This window comes from Mirounga angustirostris, unplaced genomic scaffold, assembly GCF_029215605.1.
Source record: "Mirounga angustirostris isolate CCGP_5_RB_7025 unplaced genomic scaffold, mMirAng1.0.hap1 SCAF_3, whole genome shotgun sequence".
Taxonomy (NCBI): domain Eukaryota; kingdom Metazoa; phylum Chordata; class Mammalia; order Carnivora; family Phocidae; genus Mirounga; species Mirounga angustirostris.
In genome coordinates this window covers 90,018,040-90,043,784 of record NW_026991711.1, presented here as the reverse complement: position 1 = coordinate 90,043,784, position 25,745 = coordinate 90,018,040, and the positions used below count along the sequence as shown (strand labels likewise).

Genomic DNA, 25,745 nt, shown 5'->3' with positions numbered 1-25,745 from the left:
CCAATCTACTAATATTCTGAGTTGGATTTACTAGTTTTCTCACATCTTGGGATGGAAATGTAGATTTTTTTTTTAACTTGACTTCTTTCTTTTTATGTAAAAAAGCATTTAGAGCCACATACTTTCTTCTAAGGTATCCTTTGGCTGTGTTCCAGAAATGCTGATCAAAGTGTTTTTATCATTATTCAATTCAAACTATTTTCTAGATTCCATTTTGATTTCTTCTTTGACCTATAGGTAATTTAGAAGTGTGTTGACTAACTTCCAAACACTTGAGGGTTTCCTAAATAATTTATTATTATTAATCCTGAACTTAATTGTGGTCAGAAAACAAAGTATAGTTCTTTATGGTATAGAATAGGGTCTTTCTTAGTGAATGTTCCATGTGTGCTTGAAAACAATGTATCTAATCTGCAGTGGTCAATCTTCTATGAAGAGTAATTAGGTTGGTTTCACTGTTTGAATATTCTATATCCTCACTGGCTTTTCCTCCCACTTGCTCCATCAGTTATGAGGGAAGATATTAAAAGTCAACTGTAACTGTCACTGCTGTATTTCTTCCCTTTTTGTTTCTGTCAGGGTTTGATTCTTGTATTTCAAATCTCTGTTTAGAAGCAAACACATTCAGTTTTGTTTTTTGTTTTTGTTTTTTTTTTTCTTCATGATGAATTGACCCTTTGTAATTTTGAGAAGTTGTTATCTTGCAATATAGCCTCTTTGTCTGATATTAATACAAAAATTCCAGGTTTTGTATACCTACTGTTTGCATGTAATATCTTTTCCCATCCTTTATTTTTAACCTGTCAGTATCTTTACTATTAAAAAAAAAAGTATCATATACAAAGTACACAGATGAGCCTTACTGTTTTGTCCAGGCTAACAATTTCTAACTTTTCATTAGAGTTGTAACTCATTTTTCTTTTAATGTAATTATGTTTCTTAAAATTTAGTCTACTAGAAATTCCTTTTTTCCTTGTTCTTCTTTGTGATTTATTCCTTTGTTTCTCTTTTCCTGTCTTATTTTGTGTTAAACTGGGATTTTTGTTGCTGGTTTGTTGTTCTTGTTTTATTATTATTATTATTATTATTATTATTATTATTATTATTATTATTTAATATTCCATCCTTTCTCTTTTATTGGCTTTGTGGCTATACCTTTTTGGTTTATTTTTATGCATCTTTAACTTATCACGGTTTACATCAAATTGCTATCATATCACTTTACATAAATTGTGGGGCCTTATACTAGTGTAATTCTATTTATCCTATATCCCATCTTTCATAGTTTTATTGACATATGTTTACTTCTATATATGTTATAAATCTCACAATACATTTTTATTTTTCCCTTAAACTGTGCATTAACTTAAGAAGTTTAGGAAAAGAAAGAAAGCTAGTCTTTTATTTTTACCCACGTATTTACCCCTTTGAGTACTCTTCATTCCTTCTTTCCTATAACTTGACAATTCTATCTTGAATCAGTTTCTTTAGATTGTAGAACTTACTTAGCAATCTTAGCAGTGGGGTCTGTAGGCAATAAATTATGTCAGCTTTTGTTTAATGAAACTATGCTTATTTTTTTTCTTCAGAACTGAAAGCTATTTTTGCTGGGTATAGAAAGCCAGGTTGATGGTGTCCTACTTTCAGCATTGGTTGGTCTCCACCATTTCTTATGAGAAGTTGGCTGTCACCCTTATTGTTTTTCAGTTGTTATCTTCAGCATTTGAGCTGGCTTTGGGTGGGTGGTAGCTCCAATGCATCTAATAGGGGTATACATTATTCTTTGAGAAACTCCCTCTGCTAAATTCAGAATTTTCATGAGAGTCAGATTCTATTTGACAAATGTGAGAACTTGAGGATTTTCTTGGAGTAACATATGCGGATTTGCAATGATGCTTTGAGCTTGGGCATGGGAATGAGATGCAATGGTATCATAGACCTCACTGAGCCTCCTTTTCTCTCTGCAGACCTTTGCAGGAAACATGAATGCTGACAGCGTGATGCACCACAAGTTACTGCATTCAGTGAGAGCCCGCTTCGTTCGCTTTGTGCCCCTAGAATGGAATCCAAGTGGAAAGATTGGCATGAGGGTGGAGGTCTATGGATGCTCCTATAGTAAGTGTATAAATGTACCCTCATGCTGGTGTGTTGTGAGCAGCCTTCCCCACATGGTACTAGTTTATCTACAATTGAGTAGAACCAGTTTGTCTCAATTGCCATTGAGATGGGAATCTCAATTGTTTTAACGTTCTTTCAAGTCTCTAATAACTTCTGCACATTTGAAAATGTAAAAAACCCTTCTGCGTAGGAATGAAGGAACTCTGTGGTGATAACATGATAAGAGCTTAACAACACAAAGTTCAAAGTTTTAAGAGCTCTTGGAGTTTGAGCATCATTGGTCCTTGAAGTAGAAGAGTAATCTGAGCTCCATTCTTTCCCAGAATTGGGGTGAGGTATTATAAATTCGCCCCTCCTTCAAAACCATGAGGAAAAAAGGTTCTCCCTCTTCACATGTTCTAGAAGAGGAGGAAAGGGAACGTTTCAACCCAGTGTAACCCAGGGAATGCTTCTTTCCTGGAATTATGCTGGCCATCCATTTGTCTGTGAGTTGTTGGTACTGAATGTAGAAGTGGTGCTTAATCTTGCAAATAAGAAAGGTTGTAAACATGGGTAGAGCTGGCAATCACTCTAGAATAAAGTAACAATTATGCAAGAAATGTAATCTTTCCTATAATTCTCCCCTATACATTTTATATTTAAATCTAAAATTGCATCAACATAAATTATTTTTCTACTTTAGCAGTGACACCTCCTGCTTATATGCCAAAACCCGGTGACTTCCAGTAAATGAACACATGTGATTGCTACCACTAAAATTAGTTCAACAAGTCCTGTTGAAGTGTCTATTTGGTTACATGCTTGTACTATTTTCTGTAATGTTGTCAACTGAATGCCTGTATCAGAATCATCTGGAGTTGTCCTTAAAAATGCATTTGCCTAGTCATGTCCTATACATCCTGGATTAGGATTCTGGGCATAGGGACCCAGAAAGCTGAGTATTTAACAAGCTCCCTATGGAAGCTATGGACACAGAGTGTCTAGTAAAAATACATTTCTGCATGGAGGGGATTTACTTGTGAAATGATTGTCTTTATCTTGAACAAGCACTTCCAGAAAGAATGTGTTAATACAACAGATACATCAACAAACCATTAGGCTAGGGAGACACTGCCTTGCACAAAGCATAGAATGTCTATGAGGGTATATGCTTCCTATCCGGGGATATCTGGCACACACAGAGTCTCTTGTTACCTCTTCTCTTGATAACAGTTGTCACTACTCTGAGGTTTATTTTTAAGTACAACGTGAAGCTTTCATGCTGAAGTTAAAAAGATTATTTATATTATAACTTCACCAATCTATTTAGGTGTAACAATCTTATTACTATTTAACTTGTCCTCATTGTTTTCTGCCAGTCCAGCCTGTTGTCCTTGCTCTTCACACACATTGTTCTGTGTGCGTGCACAGAAAGACTCAGAGCATCAAGTTAAATAGCACACTGTAGGGTGAAAGAGACCTTTGAGCAGCATGTTCAGCTTTTTCTGTTGCTGGATCCCTTTGAGAATCTGATGGCAGTAAAGGACCCTCTCTTAAGGAAAAGTGCCCACAGTAACATTTTTTATAAGTAGATTTTTCTACAATATTAGGAAGTCCACAGATCTGGTAAAGCCCAATTCTTGACCAACCTAACAGCCCCTGATTTGGAATAGCCCAGTACTACCTAGATTCCTCTCCAGGTAGACTTCTTGCCTAATGAATGCATCCCCTCAGGGGATAAGTTACCTTTTGGTACCTAGTATGAGTGATGGGATATTAGCCACCTGGGGGAGCTGCTGGACCCAGAGGTCTATGACCATCCTCAAGCCAGGACCTGGTCCTTTTCAGTCACTAGTCCCGGTGCTTTGATGCTTTTTCCTTGGGGAAAGAGGGGGGGGGGGGCGCGTCCCTCATTTCTATCTAAAAACACATCTCAGCCTGTCCTCTGGATCCCAACTCTCTTTCAACATCATCTTATCCCCCATTTCGACTGCATCATTCCTAAAAATATAAAACTTTGCTGGACAAGCTATCATACAAAGCAGCAACAACAAAAGCCCTATGGCCCTACTTAGCAGCTACTTCTCCCTCTCCACCTTTCTTTTCCTAGAATAGCTTCTCTCCAAATCTTGTCCGTGGTTACTGACTCTACCTGCTCACCTCCTGGCACTCTGCGATTGATTCTATTCAGTCTGTACACATGTGGTGTTCAGTTTAAAGTGTCAGCTTGGCTAGGCTGCAGTCTTGCTACTCAAGCAAACACGAATTTAGGTGTTTCTGTGATGTGGTGAACATCTACAATCACTGGACTTTAGGTAAAGGAGATTAGCCTTGATGTCTGGGTGAGCTGGATTCAGTCAGTTGAAAGGTTTTAAGATCAGAACTGAGGTTTCCCTGAAGAAGAAGAATTTCTACTTGTGCTGTGCAGCTTCAGCTCCTGCCAGAGTTTCTGGCCTGCCCCTCCTGACCTGACATAACAGATGAATTTTAAACTTGTTTAGCCAGCCCCCACAATTGTGTAAGCCATTCCTTGTAATATATCTATATCTGTACCTCTATCTATCATCTCTCTCTCTCTCCCTCTCTCATTTATCATCATCTATCATCTATTATCTATCTATCTATCTATCTATCTATCTCTCTATCTATCATCTATCTATCTATCTATATCTATCATCTATCATCTATCTGCATATCTATTATCTATCTATCATCTATCTATCTATCTATCTATCTATCTATCTATCTATCTATCTATCATCTATCATCCTCATCATCAACCACCTAGTCCTATTTCTCTGGGGAACCCCGACTAATGTAGAATGCCCCACAGAAACTATTTTAGTCAAGACCACCAGTGACCTCCACATCGCCAACTCCAATTGTCACTTCTAATATTTCTCCTTCACTCAACCTCTCAGTAGTATTTGGTTCAATTAGCCACTTCCACTTTTTAAAAACCTGGTTTCCCTTCTAGTTCACTGTGACCTATGCTAAATCTCAGGGCTCGGTCTCAACTTCTTTACAGTTCATAGTAGCTCAGTCAGCTCTGTCCTCCAAAACACATCCCAAATCCATGTACTTCTCCTGCTTCCAGAGCTGAAGCCTCTGTCAGTACTCACCTTCGTATTTAAATAGACTTCCAGCTGGACTTCCTGCTCCATGCCACAGTGTCCCCAGACCTATTTAACAGGCAGCAGCCAAAGTGATCTTTATAAAAAGAGATAAAATTGCATCATTCCCCTGCCTGCTTCACTTAAAATAAAATCGAAACTCCTTTCTGGCAAGTAAAGTTTCTTATTGGATGCTCCATGCCAATCTCTTCAAATTCCTTTTACTTCTTTCTGTCCTTAGAGGCTTTCTTGCTATTCCTGGAACATGCCGGGCTTTTTCTACCTTAGGGCCTTTGCACTTTCTCTTCCCTAAGCACAGAACAGCTCTTTCCAAGAATTTACATAGTTAGTTCCTTCAGCCAATGCAATTTTCTATTCTGATGCCGCCTCTTCAGAGAAGTCCTCTCTGGTCACCTCTCTAAAGTCTCCTGCCCTAGTTCCTGTGCATCAACCATCATCCCCTGGCTATGTGATGTGATTTTATTTTCTTCCTGGTGCCTATCACAAACCAGAATCATGTTCTTTTGTTTTGGCTTATTTGTTTGTTGTTTGCCTCCCCAAATCCCTGAACCAGAATATAAGTTCCATGAGAACAGGCACCTTGTCTGTTAAGTCTCAGTACCCCTTAGGCACAAATAAGTAGTTAATAAATATTTGTGGAATGAATGGATACATATATCAGTCCAATCTCAGCATGGGCAACCATGTAATTCTTCTGAAATTACTTGTTGTTAATACACCCACTGTAGTTTCTGGGGAACTGTTGTTTTTTTTTTTCCTATGGGCTTATAAATCCTTTTCTCAAAATTCCATTTGAGTATGTTGCTCAAGATTGGTAGAACTTACAGTTCTGTAATTTCTTAAGACTTCAAGTTTTAACATTTGGAAATACCTGCATATTCATTCATTCATTCATTCATTCATTCATGCATTCCCTCATTTATTCATTCAGTTCACAACTTTATTTAGCACTTAAGATATACCAAGCATGGGTTACCTGGGTGGCTCAGTAGGTTAAGCGTCTGACTTCAGCTCAGGTCATGATCCTGGGGTCCTGAGATCGAGCCCCACGTCGGGCTCCCTGCTCAGCAGAGAGTCTGCTTCTCCCTTCCTCTCTCCCTCTGCCTCTCCCCCTGCTTGTGCTATCTCTCACTCTCTCTCTCTCTCTCAAATAAATAAATAAAAGCCTAAAAAAGAAAAAAAGATACACCAAGTATCGTGCAGAGCCCTAAGGGATATAAGAAATTAACAAGGTCTTTTCCTGGACTTTTATAAGTCCTGTATTTCTTTTTTCTTTGAAGCATTTTTTTTGTGTGATTGCATATAATTAATTAATTATATAATTTTTTCTTTGACCTATGCCTTCTCCGACTAGACTAGAGTCTAGACTTCGAAAAGGCAGTCACTGTGCCTGTCAGGTATGTTGGGTATGCAGTACACTTTCAGTAAGCATTTGTTGAATGATTGATATCGCTGAGAGTCCAAGATGGGGTAACGAGCATGTAAATAAAAAATGCCAAAAAGGATTGAATGTGCCTGGTAGGAATCTTAAAAGGGAGCCAAATGGAGAGAGAGGACAAAGTAAGCAAGTGTCACTGTTGGTATCAGAAAGATTCAGGAGATATAATCTACCTCAGCGGGGTCTCAAAAGTTGAGTAGTGACTTCCCCAGCACAGAGAGGATCCCCAGGCAGTAGGAGGGGCCAGTACATAGGGAGGTAGGGGCAAGGCCTCCGGGTTTTGTTGTTTTAGTGTATAAGAGGCAATGACAGGAAAGTGGGAAATGAAGACACTTGCCTCTCTCTGCCCCAGCATTTTCTTGCGGTAGCTTAAAAAATTCATCTGGCCTGTGGGAAGGAAGGCAGTGATAGTAAGAGATAGAACTTCCTCTTTTCTTTTTTTTTTAATATGATAGCTTTTTTTTTTTAAGATTTTATTTATTTATTCATGAGAGATAGAGAGAGAGAGAGAGAGGCAGAGGGAGAAGCAGGCTCCCAAGAAGTAGGGAGCCCAATGCGGGATTCGATCCCAGGACCCTGGGATCATGACCTGAGCCGAAGGCAGACGCTTAACCATCTGAGCCACCCAGGCGCCCAGAACTTCCTCTTTTCTGAGCTCTCTTGGGCTTCACTTCCTTCTTAATATAGTCCACCCTTTCCACGTTGAAAAGCATTCTCCCTGCTGGAGAAGTCAAAGCAGGCCTTCCCTCACTGTCTTTCAGTCATCCATCAACATTGCAGAGTCGACCCCAATGGGAAGCTTTTGTTCTGTTTCATTTGCTTTCTTTGGCCCTCTTCTTTCTTTCTTCAAACCTGGCTTGAAAATCCCATGCCTGCAGATTTCTTTTGCAAACCTCAGTCACGTGATCCTGTGGGTCCTGGTACCTATGTGCTTTGGCCTGCCTACCCCTAGCTGTGCTTGTCCCTCCCCTTTCCTCAACCAGCACCTCAGCAGCTGTTCTGGTGATCTCCCTGCTTCTAAGACCTTCCCGAGAGGAGCACTGACTCACCTTTCGAGGGCTCCTCATAGCATTTGGAGGAGCCCACAGTTCTCTGCGCCTCTCATTTGCTGCATCCCCTATATTCAACTTCCACTGGGTGTACATGTACAGTTCCCTACAAAGACATAAGCTTTTCTCCAGATTCCATGTTTTCATATTTGCAGCTGCCTTTTTTTTTTTTTTTTAATCCTCCTTCTCCTTCACCAGGCTGACTTCTGATTGCCCTTCAACAGCCAGATCAAATATCACCTACTTTTGAAATCTTTTTGCCTCCTGGACCTTGTCATGTGATCCCCTTTTGGGTTTTATGTTTCAGTTCTAGGTTTTATCTTGTTAAATTCATGAGAGGGGGGAGGGTCAGAGGGAGAAGCAGACTCCCCGCCAAGCAGGGAGCCCGATGCGGGACTCGATCCCGGGACTCCAGGATCATGACCTGAGCCGAAGGCAGTCGCTTAACCGACTGAGCCACCCAGGCGCCCTCTCCATGAATATTTAATGTGTATTTAATTTTTAGATCTAGAGGCTAGCCATCCTCACTCATTTTTGAAAGTTTTTATTGCATGTTTTATTTTATTGTATTTTATTGTATTCTTTTCAAATTATAATACTTTTTTCTATAATACTCTTTCTAATGAAGGCCTCCTTTCTCTTGCATGTGTGTGTGTATGTATATATATATCATAAGTAATAAAAATTATGAGCTTATCGGAGTCTTCCTTATACATGGGTTTCCTTAATATACTCACACATTTTCTCCTTGAATAAGTGAGATTATCAGTGGTTGCAGTTCCCAAATTGAATGTGTTTAGAGCCTCCTTAGGCTATTCTGGTATTATGCTGCCTTAAAATCTCGAAAAGTAAAAGCCTGTCTCCATTTTCCTTAAGTATTAATGTTTTAAAAATCTTTTCTTCTTCATCACCTTCATTCCCTTTTATGTATTTATTTTTAAAGATTTTATTTATTTGAGAGAGAGAGAGCGCGCACAAGTGGGGGGAGGGGCAGAGGGAGAGAGACAAGCAGACTCCCCCCTGAGCACAGACACAGGGCTCTATCCCAGGACCCTAAGATCACTATGTGAGCCAAAACCAAGAGTCAGATGTTTTAACCAACGGTGCCACACAGGTGTGCCCTGCCTTCACTCCCTTTTATACATTCCAGGGTGACTGTCTCTTTTTATGGAAGTTCCCATTGCTTTCATGTCACCAATGCCATCTTTTCGCCATGGTCACAAGGAAGTTCACAGCAACTGATTCTTTTGTATGCTCAGATATAAACAATGGAACAAATGGTCTGTTCTTGCAAACATGTACCTCCCAGCAAATCCTGTTGACTTCTTTGAGCTTTTGTTTTCTCATCTGCAAATCACAGTTGTAATTACTTTAAAGACTATGCTGTCACTTCAGAGTTATTCTGTATCAAGCATAGAGCAGAGTATATAGTCAATAGTCTGTGTAACTGACAGTTAGTACTAGTATGAATGTAGCTGTGTATCTATAGAGGAAATCCCCATATTGCTACTACATGTTGCCTTTTGGGGAAACATTACCCTTATCCTCTATTAGACAAAGGGCCTCTTTCACATTCAGATATGTTCTGCTCTTGTCTCTACTACCACTGGGATCTCAGTTCTCAGCAGCGTTCAGGTTCTTTCTGTGCTCAAGAATAGGATCAAATGTGTTCTCCCATGGCATTCTACAAAGACTAAAGTACAAGGTCTTCACCTGTTACAATTGCTACTGCTAAATAATTCCATGGAGAACCAAGAAAATAATTTTTAACATCCTTCTAGATAGTTATTCTGAACACGTTATACCCTCTTCTTGCTGTGCACCGAGTTCATTATGGCTCTGACACATTTTCCATGTATGGATGTTTAGCAACCAAGCTTGCTACATTACATTCTCATAAGAATCCTTGAATACCTCCTCCATTACCATTTTTCCTCCTGTGTCACCACTGTTGTCAGATGGGGCGTCTGGTTTTTGAATTTTGCATGGGTGTTTTCTCCCTCTGACCAATTTTTAGTTTGATTCGTTTTTGGCCAAACACGTTTGTGTGGATGAACCAAGTAAGTAAAAGACATGGGTCCTGCTACATCATTGAGTTGCTGATGTAAAGATGCATGCTTGAAATAAAGATGTCAATATAGAATTGTGCAAGATAACTGATCTCCTGTTGAGACTACAAAAGAAGAGGTGGGGGAATGAAGAGCACTATTCTGAGTTGTGATTAATGGTGACTCTTTTTGGGAGAGAAAGCCAGTATCTTCCCTGTTGGTGGCAACTTTTCCATCATTAAATTACAATTTCTATTAGAAATGTCACCATCATCATCGACATCCCCCTCTCCACTGCCATTTAATATGCTCAGTATGTGCAACACACTCCAAACCCCAACAGTCTTTCAAATAAGAATGACTGACTATTCCTATGCACTATACAAAGAGAGACTGAAATTTATAAAGGCAAAGTGTCTTTTAGATAAGTAATTTGCATCCTAAGCCAAATATTTCTTCTGAGCTCTAAAAATATATATTCATTTGCCTGATTGATATCTCAATTTGGTTATGTCATAAATAGCTCAAATTTAACATATCCCAAAGGGAACTCTTAAAAAAACTTGTGCCCTCTAGCCATGTTCAGTTTCTTCTGGATGTTAAAAATTATTTTCTTGGTTCTCTATGGAATTATTTAGCAGTAGCAATTGTAACAGGAGAAGACCTTGTACTTTAGTGGACTTCCGTATCTCAGTAGATAACACCAGTTGTCCAAACCAGTCACGGGAACTTTCTTTAAATCTCTCCTCTCCCTTATTTACCATAGCAGATCCATCAGCAAGAGTTCTGTCAGTATTACTTCCAAAATTCATCACAAACATGTCCATTTCTTTTCCTCCAGCCTGGTTCAGTTACATCTCTTATCACCTGGATTTTTAACTCAGCAATCCACTTTCAATTTTTTTTTTTCTTTCTTTAGTCTTTAGCATTATCTCTGCAACAGTCAGCAGGATTGTCATAAAATTCAGAGTTGAGCCATACCCTGCTGAAAACCTTTCACTGGCTTCTGCCTGCACTTAACAAAACCAATGTCATGTGCATGAATAGGCCCTGGAGGATCTGGCTTTCACATACTTCCCCGGCCTCACCAACCCACAATGTCCCCCCCTCCCTACTTGGGCTCAGGTACTGTTGGCTTCTGTTCTGCCTTCTATCATGCCATGCTGCCTCCTATCTCAGGGCCCTCAAATGGGTTCTTGTCCCCCATTCATCATGTCCACAATAGCTAAACTGTGAAAGGAGCCAAGATGTCCTTCAACAGATGAATGGATAAAGAAAATGTGGTCCATATATACAATGGAATATTACTCAGCCATCAGAAAGGATGGATACCCAAATTTTGCATTGACATGGATGGGGCTGGAGTAGATTATGCTAAATGAAATAAGTCAAGCAGAGAAAGACAACTATCATATGGTTTCACCCCCTCTGCCTTCTTGAGCTCAACTCTTATAAAGGCTTATAAAGAATGGATATTTATTTCTCACAGTTTTGGAGGTTGGAAAGTCCAAGATCTAGGCATAATGAATGTGGTGTCTGGTGAGGGCTCACTTCCTCGTTCATAAATGGCTGTCTTCTCATGGCAGAAGGGACAAGGGAACTCTGTGCCTCTCTTCGATAAGAGAACTAATCCCATTGATCTAATCACCTCCCCAAAATCCCACCTCCAAATATCATCACACTGGAGATCATGTTTCAATATATGCATTTTGAGGAGATACAAATATTCACCATATAGAATGAATACATACATATACACACAGAGAGAAAGAGAGAAAGAGAGAAAAGGATAGAACTAAGGAGATCAATATAGATATCTAGTAGCTATTTACAAGTGTATTTCATTATGAATTACCTGTCTCACCTACCAGTTTTCAAGCTCCATAAGATCAAGGGCCATATCTACTTACATACCCATTCATAGCACAGAATGAGGCCCATTTCAATTAATAACAATTGAATTTATTGAATGAACAACTTCCCCAAAATGGCACAACCAGTGGGCTTCTGAGACAGGTTTTGAACCTGGTTCTGTACTGTTCCTATATCCTTGGGCTTTTCATTATAAATCTGAAAGAATTTAATCATATGACATGGGAAAATCTTATTAGAAAGAAAGCATCATATTTTGTCTCCTAATGCCCATATTGTTGCTTTATTCACAATGCCCAAAGTGAGCAACCCTCAATTCCTGAGCATACATAGCTAACATGTCCAGGGAAAGAGTTTAGCTACTGCCCAATCCAGGAGCTCCTTACTTCTTTATTCCTTACCTGCATTCTCAATTTTTTTTTAAGATTTTATTTATTTATTTGACACAGAGAGAGAGATAGAGAGCACAAGCAGGGGGAATGGCAGGCAGGCAGAGGGAGAAGCAGGCTCTCTGCTGAGCAAGGAGCCCAATGCAGGGCTTGATCCCAGGACGCTGGGATCATGACCCGAGCTGAAGGCAGCCATTTAACTGACTGAGCCACCCTGGTGTCCCTGCATTCTCAAACTTAACTTTACATAAGAATCACCTGGGGGATATGCTATTTCTAAATACTAACTAAGGCATAATCTCTGGGTAGAGGCTCAGCAAAAGTGATTTTTTGCTATTCTTGGGTGATTGTTATATGGAGCCAGAATTTAAATCCCTATTCTCAAATTCCTCTTCTAACTATGAGAGTCATTTCATTCTTTATCTATGTTGTCATTTTCATGCCTGTGACTGCAAATCTTAAGGGTTTAAAATGAAATATAGACACTATTAAAGATAGTATACAGTAATATTAGATGCATAGGTGTACTCACCATCAGAGATGCAAACCTAGCTTTATCGCATACTGGTTGTAGAATCCTGGGCTATCTTGGGTCTTCTGTGGACACAGCTTCCTCTAACAGAGGTATAAATAATGCTTGTTTCTGTATGTAAATTGCCTGAAAGAGTGCTTGGCATATGATAAGCATTCAAAAAGTATTAGCTATGATCATCATTATCTTTATCTGTATTTACACTGGTCAGCACACTTCTCTCCATTTTTCCTTTCCCCTCTTATTCAGGACTACATTCCACCTGTACCTCAGAGGAAAGAGGTAAACTTTTTTATATACCCTCATCAGACCATCTGGTGACTTTAGGCTATATGGACTTGTGTCTAGGGCTTCTACTTGAATTCTTTTCCATATGGGAAGCTAATTAATTTTAAAAAGCATTATAAATTCTGATAAGCCATAATGATCTGTCAGGCTTCCCAATGTCATTAAAAATTACAACCATTATTTTATACCTCAAGTTGCCTCCTTCCACCCAAAAAAAGACTTTGCCCCTATTTGGTTAATTATGGCCAAGTGGTGTCATCCAAAATTCATCAGCCTCAGAGCTGAAGTCATATTCTCTTTCTCCAAATAAATCTCTTTGTCATCCCACCTTCAGCTGCTCACTTTGTTGTTGTTCTCATCCTCTGGGGCCATTTGTCTTACATGGTAGAGGCCACAAAGTAGTAAATTTCATCTTTGGCATGTTAAGGCCCATATCACAGGGGACCTCAAAAGGCCAGGTTTATAGCTATGCAAACCCTGGAGGGGACAGGATGACAGCAGTCAGGCTGAGGGCTTGGAGACCCCAGTCTTGGAGATCTCCATGATCTCTTGTTGCAATTCTTTCATTCTATAGCAGAGGAAATTGGGGTCCAGAAAGGTCTAAAAATTTGAGTTAGTTAACTTCTTCTTTTCTCTTAGTTCACAGAAGAATAACCAAAATAAAATAAAATCTCTTCTGTGAAGAGACCAATATACGTATATATCTGCAGTAAGAACACATTAACTCAAAAAACACAGCGATATTCTACCTTAAGGCAACTTTTCTGATAAATCTGGAATAAATTTTCTTATTGATTGAAGATCTTAAAAGTCCTTCAACAGAAGGTGAACATTACTCAGTAGCCCCCCTCTCTGCTAGGCTTGGAGTACAGAAACAAACAAAACAATCCCTGCCCTATAGGAATTCAGGATTTTTAGTCACTACAAAAGGCAAAACATACTTCTAAACATGGAGGTTGAGTAAACCAAGTGTTTTATAAGGCTAGCAAAGGAGGGGAAATCCGCAGCTAACGTTTTGTCCTGGTGAATTGATGTTATGCTGTTCGCTGTGTGCTTTGACCGAGTGTATGGCTCTGATTCCTGGTACCCCGATGCTAACGGTTGTGATTTTAAAGGAACCTTAAGTGGCAAAATGAATTAATAGTGAGATCAACCGCTTTAGCAGCAGTGGGTTTCCTCAAAAACGTCAAGGACTTGCCCCTTACAGTTTTTGTTTGTTTGTTTTTTGTTGTTTTAATTAAATTTTTATTTTTATTTACTCTGTCCAAATGGTCACTGTAGTGGTTTGTTCCCCGCACTGACTTCCTCGCGCTCACTTTCACAGATTGTATCCAGGTAGAATCATTAGCAAGGAGTATTCAATAACCCGCTAAATTGAAACTGTGGTAAATCTTATTTTAGAAAAAAATACCAGCTAGTTTTAGGGTGGGAAATAGCAGCTCTTTTCTCCATTTTTGTCACTCCAATGTAAACGTGTCTCCTTGCACAAAGACCCCTTCACAGGGAACATTTGTGCATTGTGGCTGAAGATTATTGATGGTCTATAAGGTGAGGGGACAGCTCATAATTGTGTTATGCTATTTACACAACAAGGGCTGGATGTTCGGATCAGCCTTTGCCTTGATCATTCCTTCTCGGAGCTTGTGAATAAGATTTGTGAAGTAGCACTCCTTTAACAAAACTTTGTTAATATATTGCACCTCAGTGGCTGTAACCTGCCACTTCACATGGCCTCCCTATGCCTTTTACTTGGGGTGACCCCATGTCCCAACTGGTTCTAATCAGTCCTGGTCCATGCTGTTGTCCCAGCTGAATTATCCAATGCTTCCTTGAAGTCCCACAGGTCCCTACTTGGGAACAAGGTGTAGGGGCCATAATTATGCTTTCCTTTATCACCTCTTTCTCCACCAGAACAATTCATGTGCTGGGTTTTCATGGTACTGTGTCTGAGTCCCTGGAGAGAACAACCCATGTCTCAATTATCTGCATCTCATAGCTCTGCATAGTGACCACAAAGAGCAAAATATGCCCAATATCTGCCAGTGAATTTAAGAAAAAGTAAATCAAAGGATATCTACTTTTTAAAAATTTTTTTAAAGATTTTATTTATTTATTTGAGAGAGAGTAAAAGAGAACATGAGAGCAGGGTGAGGGGCAGAGGGAGAAGCAGGCTCCCCACTGAGCAGGGAGCCTGATATGGGGCTCCATCCCAAGACTCTGGGATTATGACCTGAGCCAAAGGCAGACAATTAATGAACTGAGCCACCAGTCCTATTTATGATAATAATTATGATAATAATAATTATCATAATTATTATCATAATTATTATTATCATTATGTCTTATCAGAATTTAGAATGCTTTTAGCGGGTTATTGAATAATTACCATTATTATCATTATCATGGTAATTATTATTATTATCATTATTATTATTGCTATTGGGTCTCTACTAATTAGTAGAAAATTCCTTAAAATGATTACTTTATTTGGGCCTAATCTTTGGAGTTAGCGAACAGTCCAGTTGAACTACAAATGTTAAGTGTGCTCAGAGCTGTCGACATGTCTAAGATATCCAAAAAAAAAACTAGGCATTTTAAGAAGGCGCATCTGACTGTCAGAGCTAAAAATTCTATCTGCTAAAGTTAGGATTGGAATTCAAAGTTTTGCCTTTTTTTTTTTTTTTTGTACTATGACTGTTTTTCATGTTGTCTTCTTGAGATCTATTCTGTGTATTCCCTGCTATCATACATAGAAATGTCAGAAGTTCCATAAGGAAAGCGATTCTTGGGGGTTGTCAGCGCTAACTTTGGAAACTGACATTGCTTTCATAGTTCATCTGAGGTTATCAGGAGCTTCTGATAAGGCCTGGGAAAGTCAGGATTGGTGGAGATCTGTGTAAATTTGAGCTGACTGTGGAAACCTTTGTGGTTTGTGGATTGCTTGCTGGCCAAAGCCTTGGAGTCCTCAGCGCAAGTGTATGGTCTGAATAATAATCATTTTTCTTATATAATGTATCATGAGCTAAGCTTCATACTGTAATTGTATTGAAAATCATGTTTACTGTGAACAGCCAAAGAGTCTGATGGGACTAATTGTCTCAGGGTGAATCAATGGTTTGTCCTGTCAACTCTGAGCTGGGGCTTTCCTGTCTGTGAGAAAATAGAGTCTGTGTCATGGGCCCACGCCAGAATCCTTCTCAGCTCACTTGGGGATTCTAGCTTGGAATCTTTTATTCAGTGGAGCCCTTGTTTTAGCTGGATTGTTGACAAGCTACCAACATCCATCAAATATGCCAGAGTATGCCTCCAGAACTCTTTCTTTCTCAGAAAACAAGCTATGACAGCTGGATCAGCAATTATGGGCCCAGTGGGACATCGGCCAGCACTGGCATTTCTCAGCACCACTGGGATGGAAGGGAGTGTGTGCTGGTTTTATCTTGACCTAAAACGAGAGCTTTATGAGCTGTAGGATCTGCCCTCATCCTGAAGACTTTTTGGGTCCCCAAATGGGCTCTCCTTCATATTCTAGAGAAATTTGCCAATGTATAACCACCTTAAAGAACTACAAATTGAGTTGAATTGAATTCATGATAATGAGATCCTAAACATTGATTTTGAGAAAGAGGAAGAAATTGTCCACTCTGGGAAGTAAATATCTAACAGCTGTGTTTTAGCCAGCATTGTTGATAAAATAAGAAATGCTGAAAGAAGAAATTGGGTAACTCCACTGGGGAGGGGTGGTATGGGTAGCCAGGACTGGAATGCGGACTGACCGAACAATACAGATGAACTTTCAAAAAAACAGAGTTCGTTCTAAAAACCAGAACTGGCCATACACTTTCCCTACTTAAAAATACTTTGACAGTTGTTTTTCCATTGACCTCAGGGCCACATTGAAACCCATATTATTTTTAACAGGATGCTCCATCATAAAAGCCCTGACTCTGTCCCCAGTCTCTGGATTCCCTACTGCCTGATATTCTGTGCTTTAGCACAGAGCTTCTCAGACATCAGCTGGCAGAATCACCTAGGGGGCTCAAAACAACTCAAATTTCTGGGTCCCATGCCCAGAATTTCTGATTCCATTGGGCTGTGGTGAGGGCTGAAAACCTGAAACTCCTAACAAGCTTCTGGTGCTCCCAAGGCTGCTGGTGCAGAGAGCACACTGCTAGAGCCAGTCTGCCAACAAACCTGAATCCTTGCAGATCTTAGATCTGACCCAATGTCCTCTCCATGCCTCACACAGACAGCTCCTTCCCTCTGCTGGCAAAGCCCTGTCCCCACACTTCACCTGCCTGATCTTCACTCAGCCCTCAAGACTCAGGAGTAGCATTGTCTCCTCCTAGAGAGGGCTAGTCATCCCTCCTTTGGGAACCCCCAGCACAAAGTGCTTACCCTCTTCCCAGGGATATGTGATTGTATGTTTGCTGTCTCTTAGCTTAGCCCTTGAGAGCAGGGACTTCTATAGAGTTTATCACTGTCTACTTGTGCTGAACACGGGCACTGCCATGTTGAGGGGGTTCAACAAATTTTGAATACAAGTGTGTCTTACAGAAATGAGACCACAGAAATAGACTAGGATAGCGGACTTGAACTTAGTGGAGATAGTGAGGGTGGGGAAGGCAATGCATGTCTACTCTAAAAAAGTCTCTCAGATATTTGTGTGGTTTCCCTGGCCCTCTTAGGAAAGCACTGCTCTTAGTAAACTTGGTCTCTGAGTGAAAGAGGAAGTGCAGAAGAGCAGGGACCACAGGGAAATTCATATAAACTTTTAAGGACAAGAAAATCCCCCACTTAACATTATCTTCATTTTAAATTGGGATCTCCTTGGCACCTGGGTGGCTCGGTCAGTTAAGCATCTGCCTTTGGCTCAGGTCATGATCCTGGAATCCTGGGATGGAGTCCCATATCGGGCTCCCTGCTCAATGGGGACTCTGCTTCTCCATCTCCCTCTTCCCCTCCCCCTGCTTGTGTTCTCTCGTGCACAAGCTCTCTCTCTCTCTCAAATAAATAAATAAAATCTTTAAAAAATTGGCATCTCTTTTCTTATACACACATCCCCACATACATACATTCTTCCCAGTGCATGCTTAATGCTCAGTGTACAAAGCCATGTACATTCTCGTTAGGTATGAGATGTAAATTTCATGTAGTTCTCACAACAAACCCCCACTTTTAAGAAGAAACATTGATGGTTTCTATGTCACACAACTCATTCCTATGTGTATGCCTTTGGGCAAGGTACATAATCTTTCTGTGCTTTGATTTCCCCATGTTACAAATGAGAAAAAATATGGACTTTGCAGGACTGTCAAGAGCATTAAATCAGGCAATGTATGCTAATTTGTTCCTTTATTCCCCTAGAGAATGGATTACTTCATCCAGAATAAGAAATCTCTATGGGTGGTGTAGAAAGGCAGCAATAAAGAGCAGGAAGATACATTTAGTTTTGTCAGTTACTTTCTTGGTGCCCTTAAAACTACATTTTGAGGTAATTACACACTTTTCCACCTGCCAGTAGGGGCCTATCTCTACACACCTTCCAACACACTCCATTTTACTTCTTTTCTTTTCTTTCTTTTCTTTTCTTTTCTTTTCTTCTTTTCTTTTTTCTTTTCTTTTTTTTCTTTTTCTCTTCTTTTGCTTTCTTTTCTTTTTTCTTTTCGTCGTATTTTTAAAGAGAATCTTCTTTCAATTTGCTTGTAAGACATGAGGAAGGTGTTCATGTCCATAACCAGACTCCACACCACAAACTAAGTCCTGAAAGTGCTGAACAAGAGAATCGCGACAAAGTGGTTACAATAAGATCTAAAAAGGAAAAAGCAGCATATAATAGAATTGTTTTTCTTAACAGCCACAATTTAAAAATATGGGCCTTTATTATTTTCATTTGAAATCTGCTTATCCAGGTGAAGTTGGGAATGCTGGGTACTTCACACAGCTCCATACTGGGAGGAAGTATTAAGTATTCAGCTGAGGAAGGTTTTAATTCTTTTATAAACATTTTTTTTTTTCTTTTTTAACCCCCTGTTTCTCCTTCTGAGAAATGGCTGATGCATTTTGGGTGTGACCCCATATTGCAAAGGTTCAGGGTGTTTGCCCGAGTTCTCTTAGATTGGCGAAATATTTCTCTCATTAGCTGTTGGTGGTCTTAGGAGGAAAGCTTTCACTCTCCACCAGACCAATTCTTTGCTTTCTAAAGGGGGCCTCTCACTTATGCACTGGTGAACATGTGTATGTGGGTCCTGTAGGCATCATGTCCCAGGTGGTTGAGCGTGTGATTGAGAAACCAGGCTTTTCAAAGTTGGGGGCAGGTGATGTGGCAGGAAGTCAGGGGACAATCAGTAGTATTACCTTTGGGCACAGGTTCCTTACTGGGTCACTAAGTCATTTCACAGGTGTTTCTGGGCAGCATAATGTTCTGGGCCCAGTGTGGGGCTCTGAATTAATGAGGTGGTTAATACACATCTGGCCCCTGCCCTCGTGGGAGTCGCTATCATGCTGGAGAGCTGGACTATGAACACATCGGGAAACAACTAAGAATCAAATTCTTGGGAGTTGGGAGGTGAATTATGAAGGAAGTAGCAGGATGTTTAGGGGAGACTAGCTAATGGGAGGAACCTGTTAGGAAAGGCCAACCACCTGCCTGACAGCTGAACATCAGATCCTCATGAGAAAGGGGGCAGCCCTTGTGAAAGTGCTCAGCACACACAGAACAGGTTAAATCAGATGGGGCAGGTTGGAATCCAGGCTCTGACAGTTGCTAACTTCATACTTCTTCATCTCTTTGAACCATAGTTTCATCATTTGCAAAATTGGAATAATAATAGTATGTTCCTCATAAGTTGATCGACGTTAAGTAAGTTCACATGTGGAAAAAAAAATTTACACCATTACAGGGCTCCTGATATGTGCTCTGCATATGTTATCTGGATTAATCCCCACATTGCACATGCACACACGTTGAAAGCACACTGTGCATAAAGGGGAGTCAGGGTTTGGGGACGGAAGTAAAAGATGAGATGGGAAAGCAAAAAGCCAGATCACGGGAGAGAGAATATAATTCTTAGTGTAAAGGGAGTTCACTGAAGGGCTTTAGCGAAGGCCATGTGTGATGTTACTTATGTTTTATGAGGATGAGAGAATGGGTCAGAGGGAGGTAGCAAACGTTGAATCAGGGAGGGCAGTTATGAGGCTATTTTAAGAATGTGGCAAGTGATGATGTAGGCTTGAATGCATACCTGCTCAGTGTTATATGACAGACACCAAATCAAACTATGTTCTTCATATCATCTTTATATGGCAATGCACAAATCTTTACCACTGTAGTAATGCCTTTGGATTAATAATGGATGGAGGGGGGTGGAATACTGAGTGATTCTACATTTCCAGGTATGGTTTATGTAATTCTCACCACGACTTTGTAGAGTGAGTTCTCTTAGCTCTACTGCACAGATAGGAATACTGAAGCCCAAAGAAGTCAAGAACGTTTCCACAAGTCCTCCAGCTAGTAAATAGCAAGACCATAACAGAAACCTGGAGCTGTTAGACTTCAACAATGTTTTTGTTGTTTCTGTTTGTTGATTGCTTCTGTTAGCTTTGGGTTTCATGGCAATATGGAAATGTATTTTCTTGGAGGTAACCTACGTCATCAACACTTCACTAAGTCACTAGATTAGCTAGACATTTGAGGGAATGAAATGTAGGTCATTAATGCCATGATGGATCAGGAGAGGGGGGTGTAGAGCCCTGGAGTGGAGAGAGGAAGAGCCTGGGCAGTGTAGGCTGAGACATAAGGCATGAGGTGTGTCTTCAAAGCAATAACACATTCCGTATTTTTCATGAAAGCATTTGTCCCACACTCATAGACAATATAGTGTTTCAGCTCTCTGTTTCCAAAGCACTGGGTGTGCCCTCTAGTTTTAGCTCAAAAGTCGTATTAGCTTGGCTGTCCATAAATAATATGTGTCATGTCTACTCGTTCAACACCAAAGTTCCTAAGGACCCAGTTCCTAACCTAGAGTCTGGTGCAGTAACAGAAGGGAACAATAAGAAGAGGACATAGATTTATAATGTATGCACCCTGCACACACAAAGAATTTCAACTAGAGTGTAAGAAGCTGAAATATGGCAGAAAAGGAAAGTTGGGGCACACTTGGCATTCCCTGGGCAGTAATCCATTGAATCAAAAAGTGAAATCACACCATTCTGGGTGAGAAGGTGGAGTGTCAGCCACCAGGTTGTACTGGTTAGGAACTCAAGTCCCTCCAGTTACCTCAATCACTACTACTACCCCTACCATCTATTATTGATTTAACACAAACAATGTGCCAGACATGATGGCATCACTTTGTATATATTATCACTTTTTATGTGTCATCAGACTTAACTCTTACCACAGTCTTCTCTAAAGGCTGTTAATTACTCCATTTTACAGATGAGGAAATCAAGTCTCAAAGAGATAGAGTTGCCCAAAGTGAATCAGCTAACAAGCTATGACTACCATAGTTTAAAATCCATGACCTTATCTACACTATGACCCTCATTATTCCATGATTGATCACAAGTTGTTGTCTGTAGCTTCCATTTGGTTGGGTAGGAGTTGAATTCAGGGGGCATGTGTAGGAGTAGTGAGTGGGTGGTATGGGAAGGGCCTAAAGGAAGTGGGGATTCGTGAAAACCTCTCTGTATCTGGACTATTTCTTTTTAGGGTCTAAAGAGTCATCAGCAACCTTTTGGTTAGAATCACTTTGTTCCATAGGAATAAATGTGAAATTGCATTTTAAAACTAATTACAGTGAAAGTATGATTTCATTTTTACTTTCATTTCAGAATTTTGGCTTCACAAAGAATGTTTCAATTTGGGCACCTTGAACTTGGCCAAAATAATATACTTAACTTATCATTGTGTATGTTCAAGCTGAGCATTTTAATTGCTTGATGAATACTGAAAAATTGAGATTTTTCTGAGTACTTGATTTCAAATAAGACTAATCCTGCTTCCTCCGTATACCCATTCACCACTGTCCCACCTACATAAGATGGTATGTAATGAATCTGTTTCAAGTTATATTAAATAGCTTTACATTTTCTCTATTGTAAAAGTAATAAAATTCTTTGTAAAAGTTTTTATAATTAAAAAAATGGGAGAAATAATGTGAAAACAACATAGAACACCTCCCAAATAGAGTATCTAGTAACTGATTTGTAAAAGCTTACTTTTTTTAGAGCAGTTTTAAATTCACAGAAAAATTAGGTATGTAGATTTCCAGCATAGGCCCTGCTTCCATATGCAGAGCCTCCCTTATTATCAGCATTCCCCACCAGAGTGGAAAATTTACTACAGCTGATTAACCTACACTGACATATCATTGAAAAAGAAAATCTGTGTCCTAAAATGGCTCACGGAGCCAGCGAGAGAGTCCCAGTCCTTGCCCCAGGGCTCTTCCAGGTTCCTCTCCCTGCCCCGCTTCCCCTGTGCACCAATCTGGGTTCTTCTCCCTGCCCCACTTCCCACAGGCATGAAAACTGCCAAGTATGTGGAAGTAGAAGTATATAAATTGCCCCCTTTGTTTGTGCTCGGGGCTCAGACCTTTGGAGATCACTCTCCTCTGAGCCCGCCAGTGTTAAATAAACCTCCTATCCTCCAAGATCTCCAGGTGCCACTTCGTTCTTCTGTCGGGTGATCCAGCCCAGGTTCCATAACATCATAATCACCTAAAGTTCATAATTTATATTATGGTTCACTGGTGTTGTATATTTTATGTTATTGGACAAATATATAATGACATGGTTTCTCCATCATTATATCATACAGAGTCTTTTCTTTTTTTTAAATTTTATTATGTTATGTTAATCACCATACATTACATCATTAGTTTTTGATGTAGCATTCCATGATTCATTGTTTGCGTATAACACCCAGTGCTGCATTTAATACGTACCCTCTTTAATACTCATCATCAAGCTAACCCATCCCCCCACCCCCTCCCCTCTAGAACCCTCAGTTTGTTTCCCAGAGTCCATAGTCTCTCATAGTGCGTCTCTCCCTCCGATTTCCCCCCCTTCATTTTCCCCATGCCCTATAAATCCTCTGTGCTCCATCAGTTCATCCTTCCCTTCCCCAACTCAGGCAACCACTGATCTTTTTACTGTGCCCATAATTTTGCCTTTTCTAGAACACTGTATCATTGGAATCAAATAGTAGCCTTTTCAGATTGGTTTCTTTTACTTGGTAATATCCATTTAAGCTTTGTTCATGTATTTTCATGGCTTGCTAGCTCATTTCTTTTTAGTGCTGAATAATACTCCACTGTCTTGATGTACCAGTTTATTTATACATCCACCTACTAAAGGACATCTTGGTTGCTTCCAAGATTTGGCAATTATGAATAAAGCTGTTATAAACATCCATGTGAAGATTTTTGTGTGAACATAAGTTTTCAACTCCTTTGTGTAAATACTAAGCAGTGAGGTTGCTGGATAGTATGGTAAGAGTATGTTTAGTTTTGTAAGAAACCACCAAATTGTCTTCCAAAGCAGCTGCTCCATTTTGTTTCCCTACCATGAATGAATGAGAGTTCCTGTTACTCTACACCCAAGCCAGCATTTCTTGTTATCAGTGTTCCATATTTAGGCCATTTTAATAGGTGTACAGTGGTATCTCCTTATTGTTTTAATTTGCATTTTCTTAATAACATATGATGTGGAGCGTCTTTTCATATACTTACTTGCCATCTCTATATATTTTTTGGTGAGGTGAGAATCTCTGTTAATATTTTGGCATGAAATTTTCAGGTATGTTTATACATATCCACTAAATAAGTTGATTTAGATCATAATTACTTGACTTTCTCTTTTTTCTGCTTTAACAATAACAATTGAACATTTTTATATATAAAAATATAATGATATATATCACTAACACAGGATAAGGCAGGGATGGTAAGGATGTCATGTATTTGCCCTCCTTATACAAACAGCAGTCTTCCTTTACAGCACATTCTTTTCCACTGAACTCAGAGAAGACCTCAGAATCTTTCTCAACACAGGTTCTATGAAGACAGTGCTATTCAGTTAGGTGTGGAATAATAGACTATATTTTTTCATCTCTAACCTTGAACCTGAGATTAGGGGATCAAGTGGCTCCAACTATCAGAAATGAATTAATAATGAAGATAAATCATGAAAGATTATTACTACCAGGCATCTGGCACCATAGAGTCTGACATAGGTACTTGTGGTATTACCCTGTCCCCTCAAGCAAAATATGACATATCACTAATGAGAGGTTTTAATCCCCCTAAGTCTAATTAGGTTTGGTCTAGTCCGTATGCTTTCTGTTGAGATGGGACCTTCCAAATATTAAGAACATTCCTATAAATTGGAGAACAACAAAGATGAGAAGCAGTAAGAGCAATTATGAGGATATTCACTGATCTCTCTCTCCCTCTCTCTCTTTCTCTCTTTCTCTCCCTGTTCCCAGAATCAGATGTTGCTGACTTTGATGGCCGAAGCTCCCTTCTGTATAGGTTCAATCAGAAGCTGATGAGCACTCTCAAAGATGTGATCTCTCTGAAGTTCAAGAGCATGCAAGGAGATGGGGTTCTATTCCATGGAGAAGGTCAACGTGGAGACCACATCACACTGGAGCTCCAGAAGGGGAGGCTCGCCCTGCACCTCAACTTGGGTAGGGTCTGGTTTTGTTCCTTTCCACGTTGAGCTATCAGGAATTCTATTTTGTGGTGGGTCACAGTTTCTTATTGCTCTTGTGTGTCAGGTGGAGGTCACTGGAATACAATCTAAGTGACATTTTCTCCTTTTACATATTGGAGAAGAAAAAATAAACATTTGTGAAATAGTTAAACTATAGATAGCATTCTTTGAAACAAGATAATATTGGTAGGTAGGGATCACTATAAGCTCATATATATTTATCTAGCTACCTATTTATCTGTTTATCTCTTTTAATACAATTTAACTTGAGCAAGTTTAACACACATGCACACATATTTTAATGAATAGAATCACAATCTATTCTGATTGGTACATTTATGAAAGTTCAGTCCCAAGAGAAAAATGGAGAAGAGACATTTTAATTCATTTATTTTATTTTTTTGTTTTTATTTGTTTGTTTGTTATTATTATTATTATTATTATTATTATTATTATTTTGGTTAAGGAGAGAAAGGGCCATATGTATAGTGGGAAAGTCTAAGTTTTTGGGCATTCCCATGTCTTGTTAAGGGAAACACTGTTTCCATTAAGTGCCCTGGCTATGCCAGGTTGAGCCCTAGACTTGCCTAATACCAGCTAAATTAGTACAATGTCCTGCTTCCTGTGTATTTAGGACACCCAGCATGGCCTGCCTCACCACAGGTAGGCCATTATTATAATTTCATTGTAATCAACTTCCTATCCCAGGGAAAGAGAGAGAAGGGCTCAGCCTCTTTTGTATGCTCAAAGGTACTTTTGAAGGAAGAGTGAACCAAGTGCTGAGTGCAGGGGGCAGAATTCCCAAAGGCGCAAAGGCAAACCAAAAAGCTCTTCCACAGCAAAAGAAACAAAAGAGAGAGAGAGAGAGAGAGAGAGAGAGCACCCAAGTTGAAGAAAAAGGAAGTTCCATTCCTTATGAGATTGATTCCCTGCCTCTCATTGATATTTGTTAATATTAAGGGTGAATATTGTACTTGTGGAAGAGAATTGTCACTAAGTATTTGCTATCAAAGTAAAGAAAGACAATCATAGCAGGATTGAGTTTGTAAGTTTAAGTTGCATGGAAAACTGAAAAAAAAATCTCAGATAAACACATTTTCACAATTAGAAGGAGAGACATAAGAATGAAGATTAGTGTGGACTCACCTCAAAAGCCAAACAACATAAGTATTTTGAGGCATTT

The 25,745-nt window shown here is 39.6% G+C and overlaps 1 protein-coding gene across 1 annotated transcript in view; it reads left to right on the top strand.

Annotated features, from left to right (window-relative positions):
- CNTNAP5 (contactin associated protein family member 5) overlaps positions 1-25,745 on the top strand; it is an 819,371-nt gene that overhangs the window by 356,915 nt on the left and 436,711 nt on the right. Inside the window, exons 4-5 of the mRNA XM_064586403.1 lie at positions 1,968-2,115; positions 24,333-24,536. Coding sequence (XP_064442473.1) covers positions 1,968-2,115; positions 24,333-24,536 — 352 coding nt within the window. The remainder of the gene's footprint in view (positions 1-1,967; positions 2,116-24,332; positions 24,537-25,745) is intronic.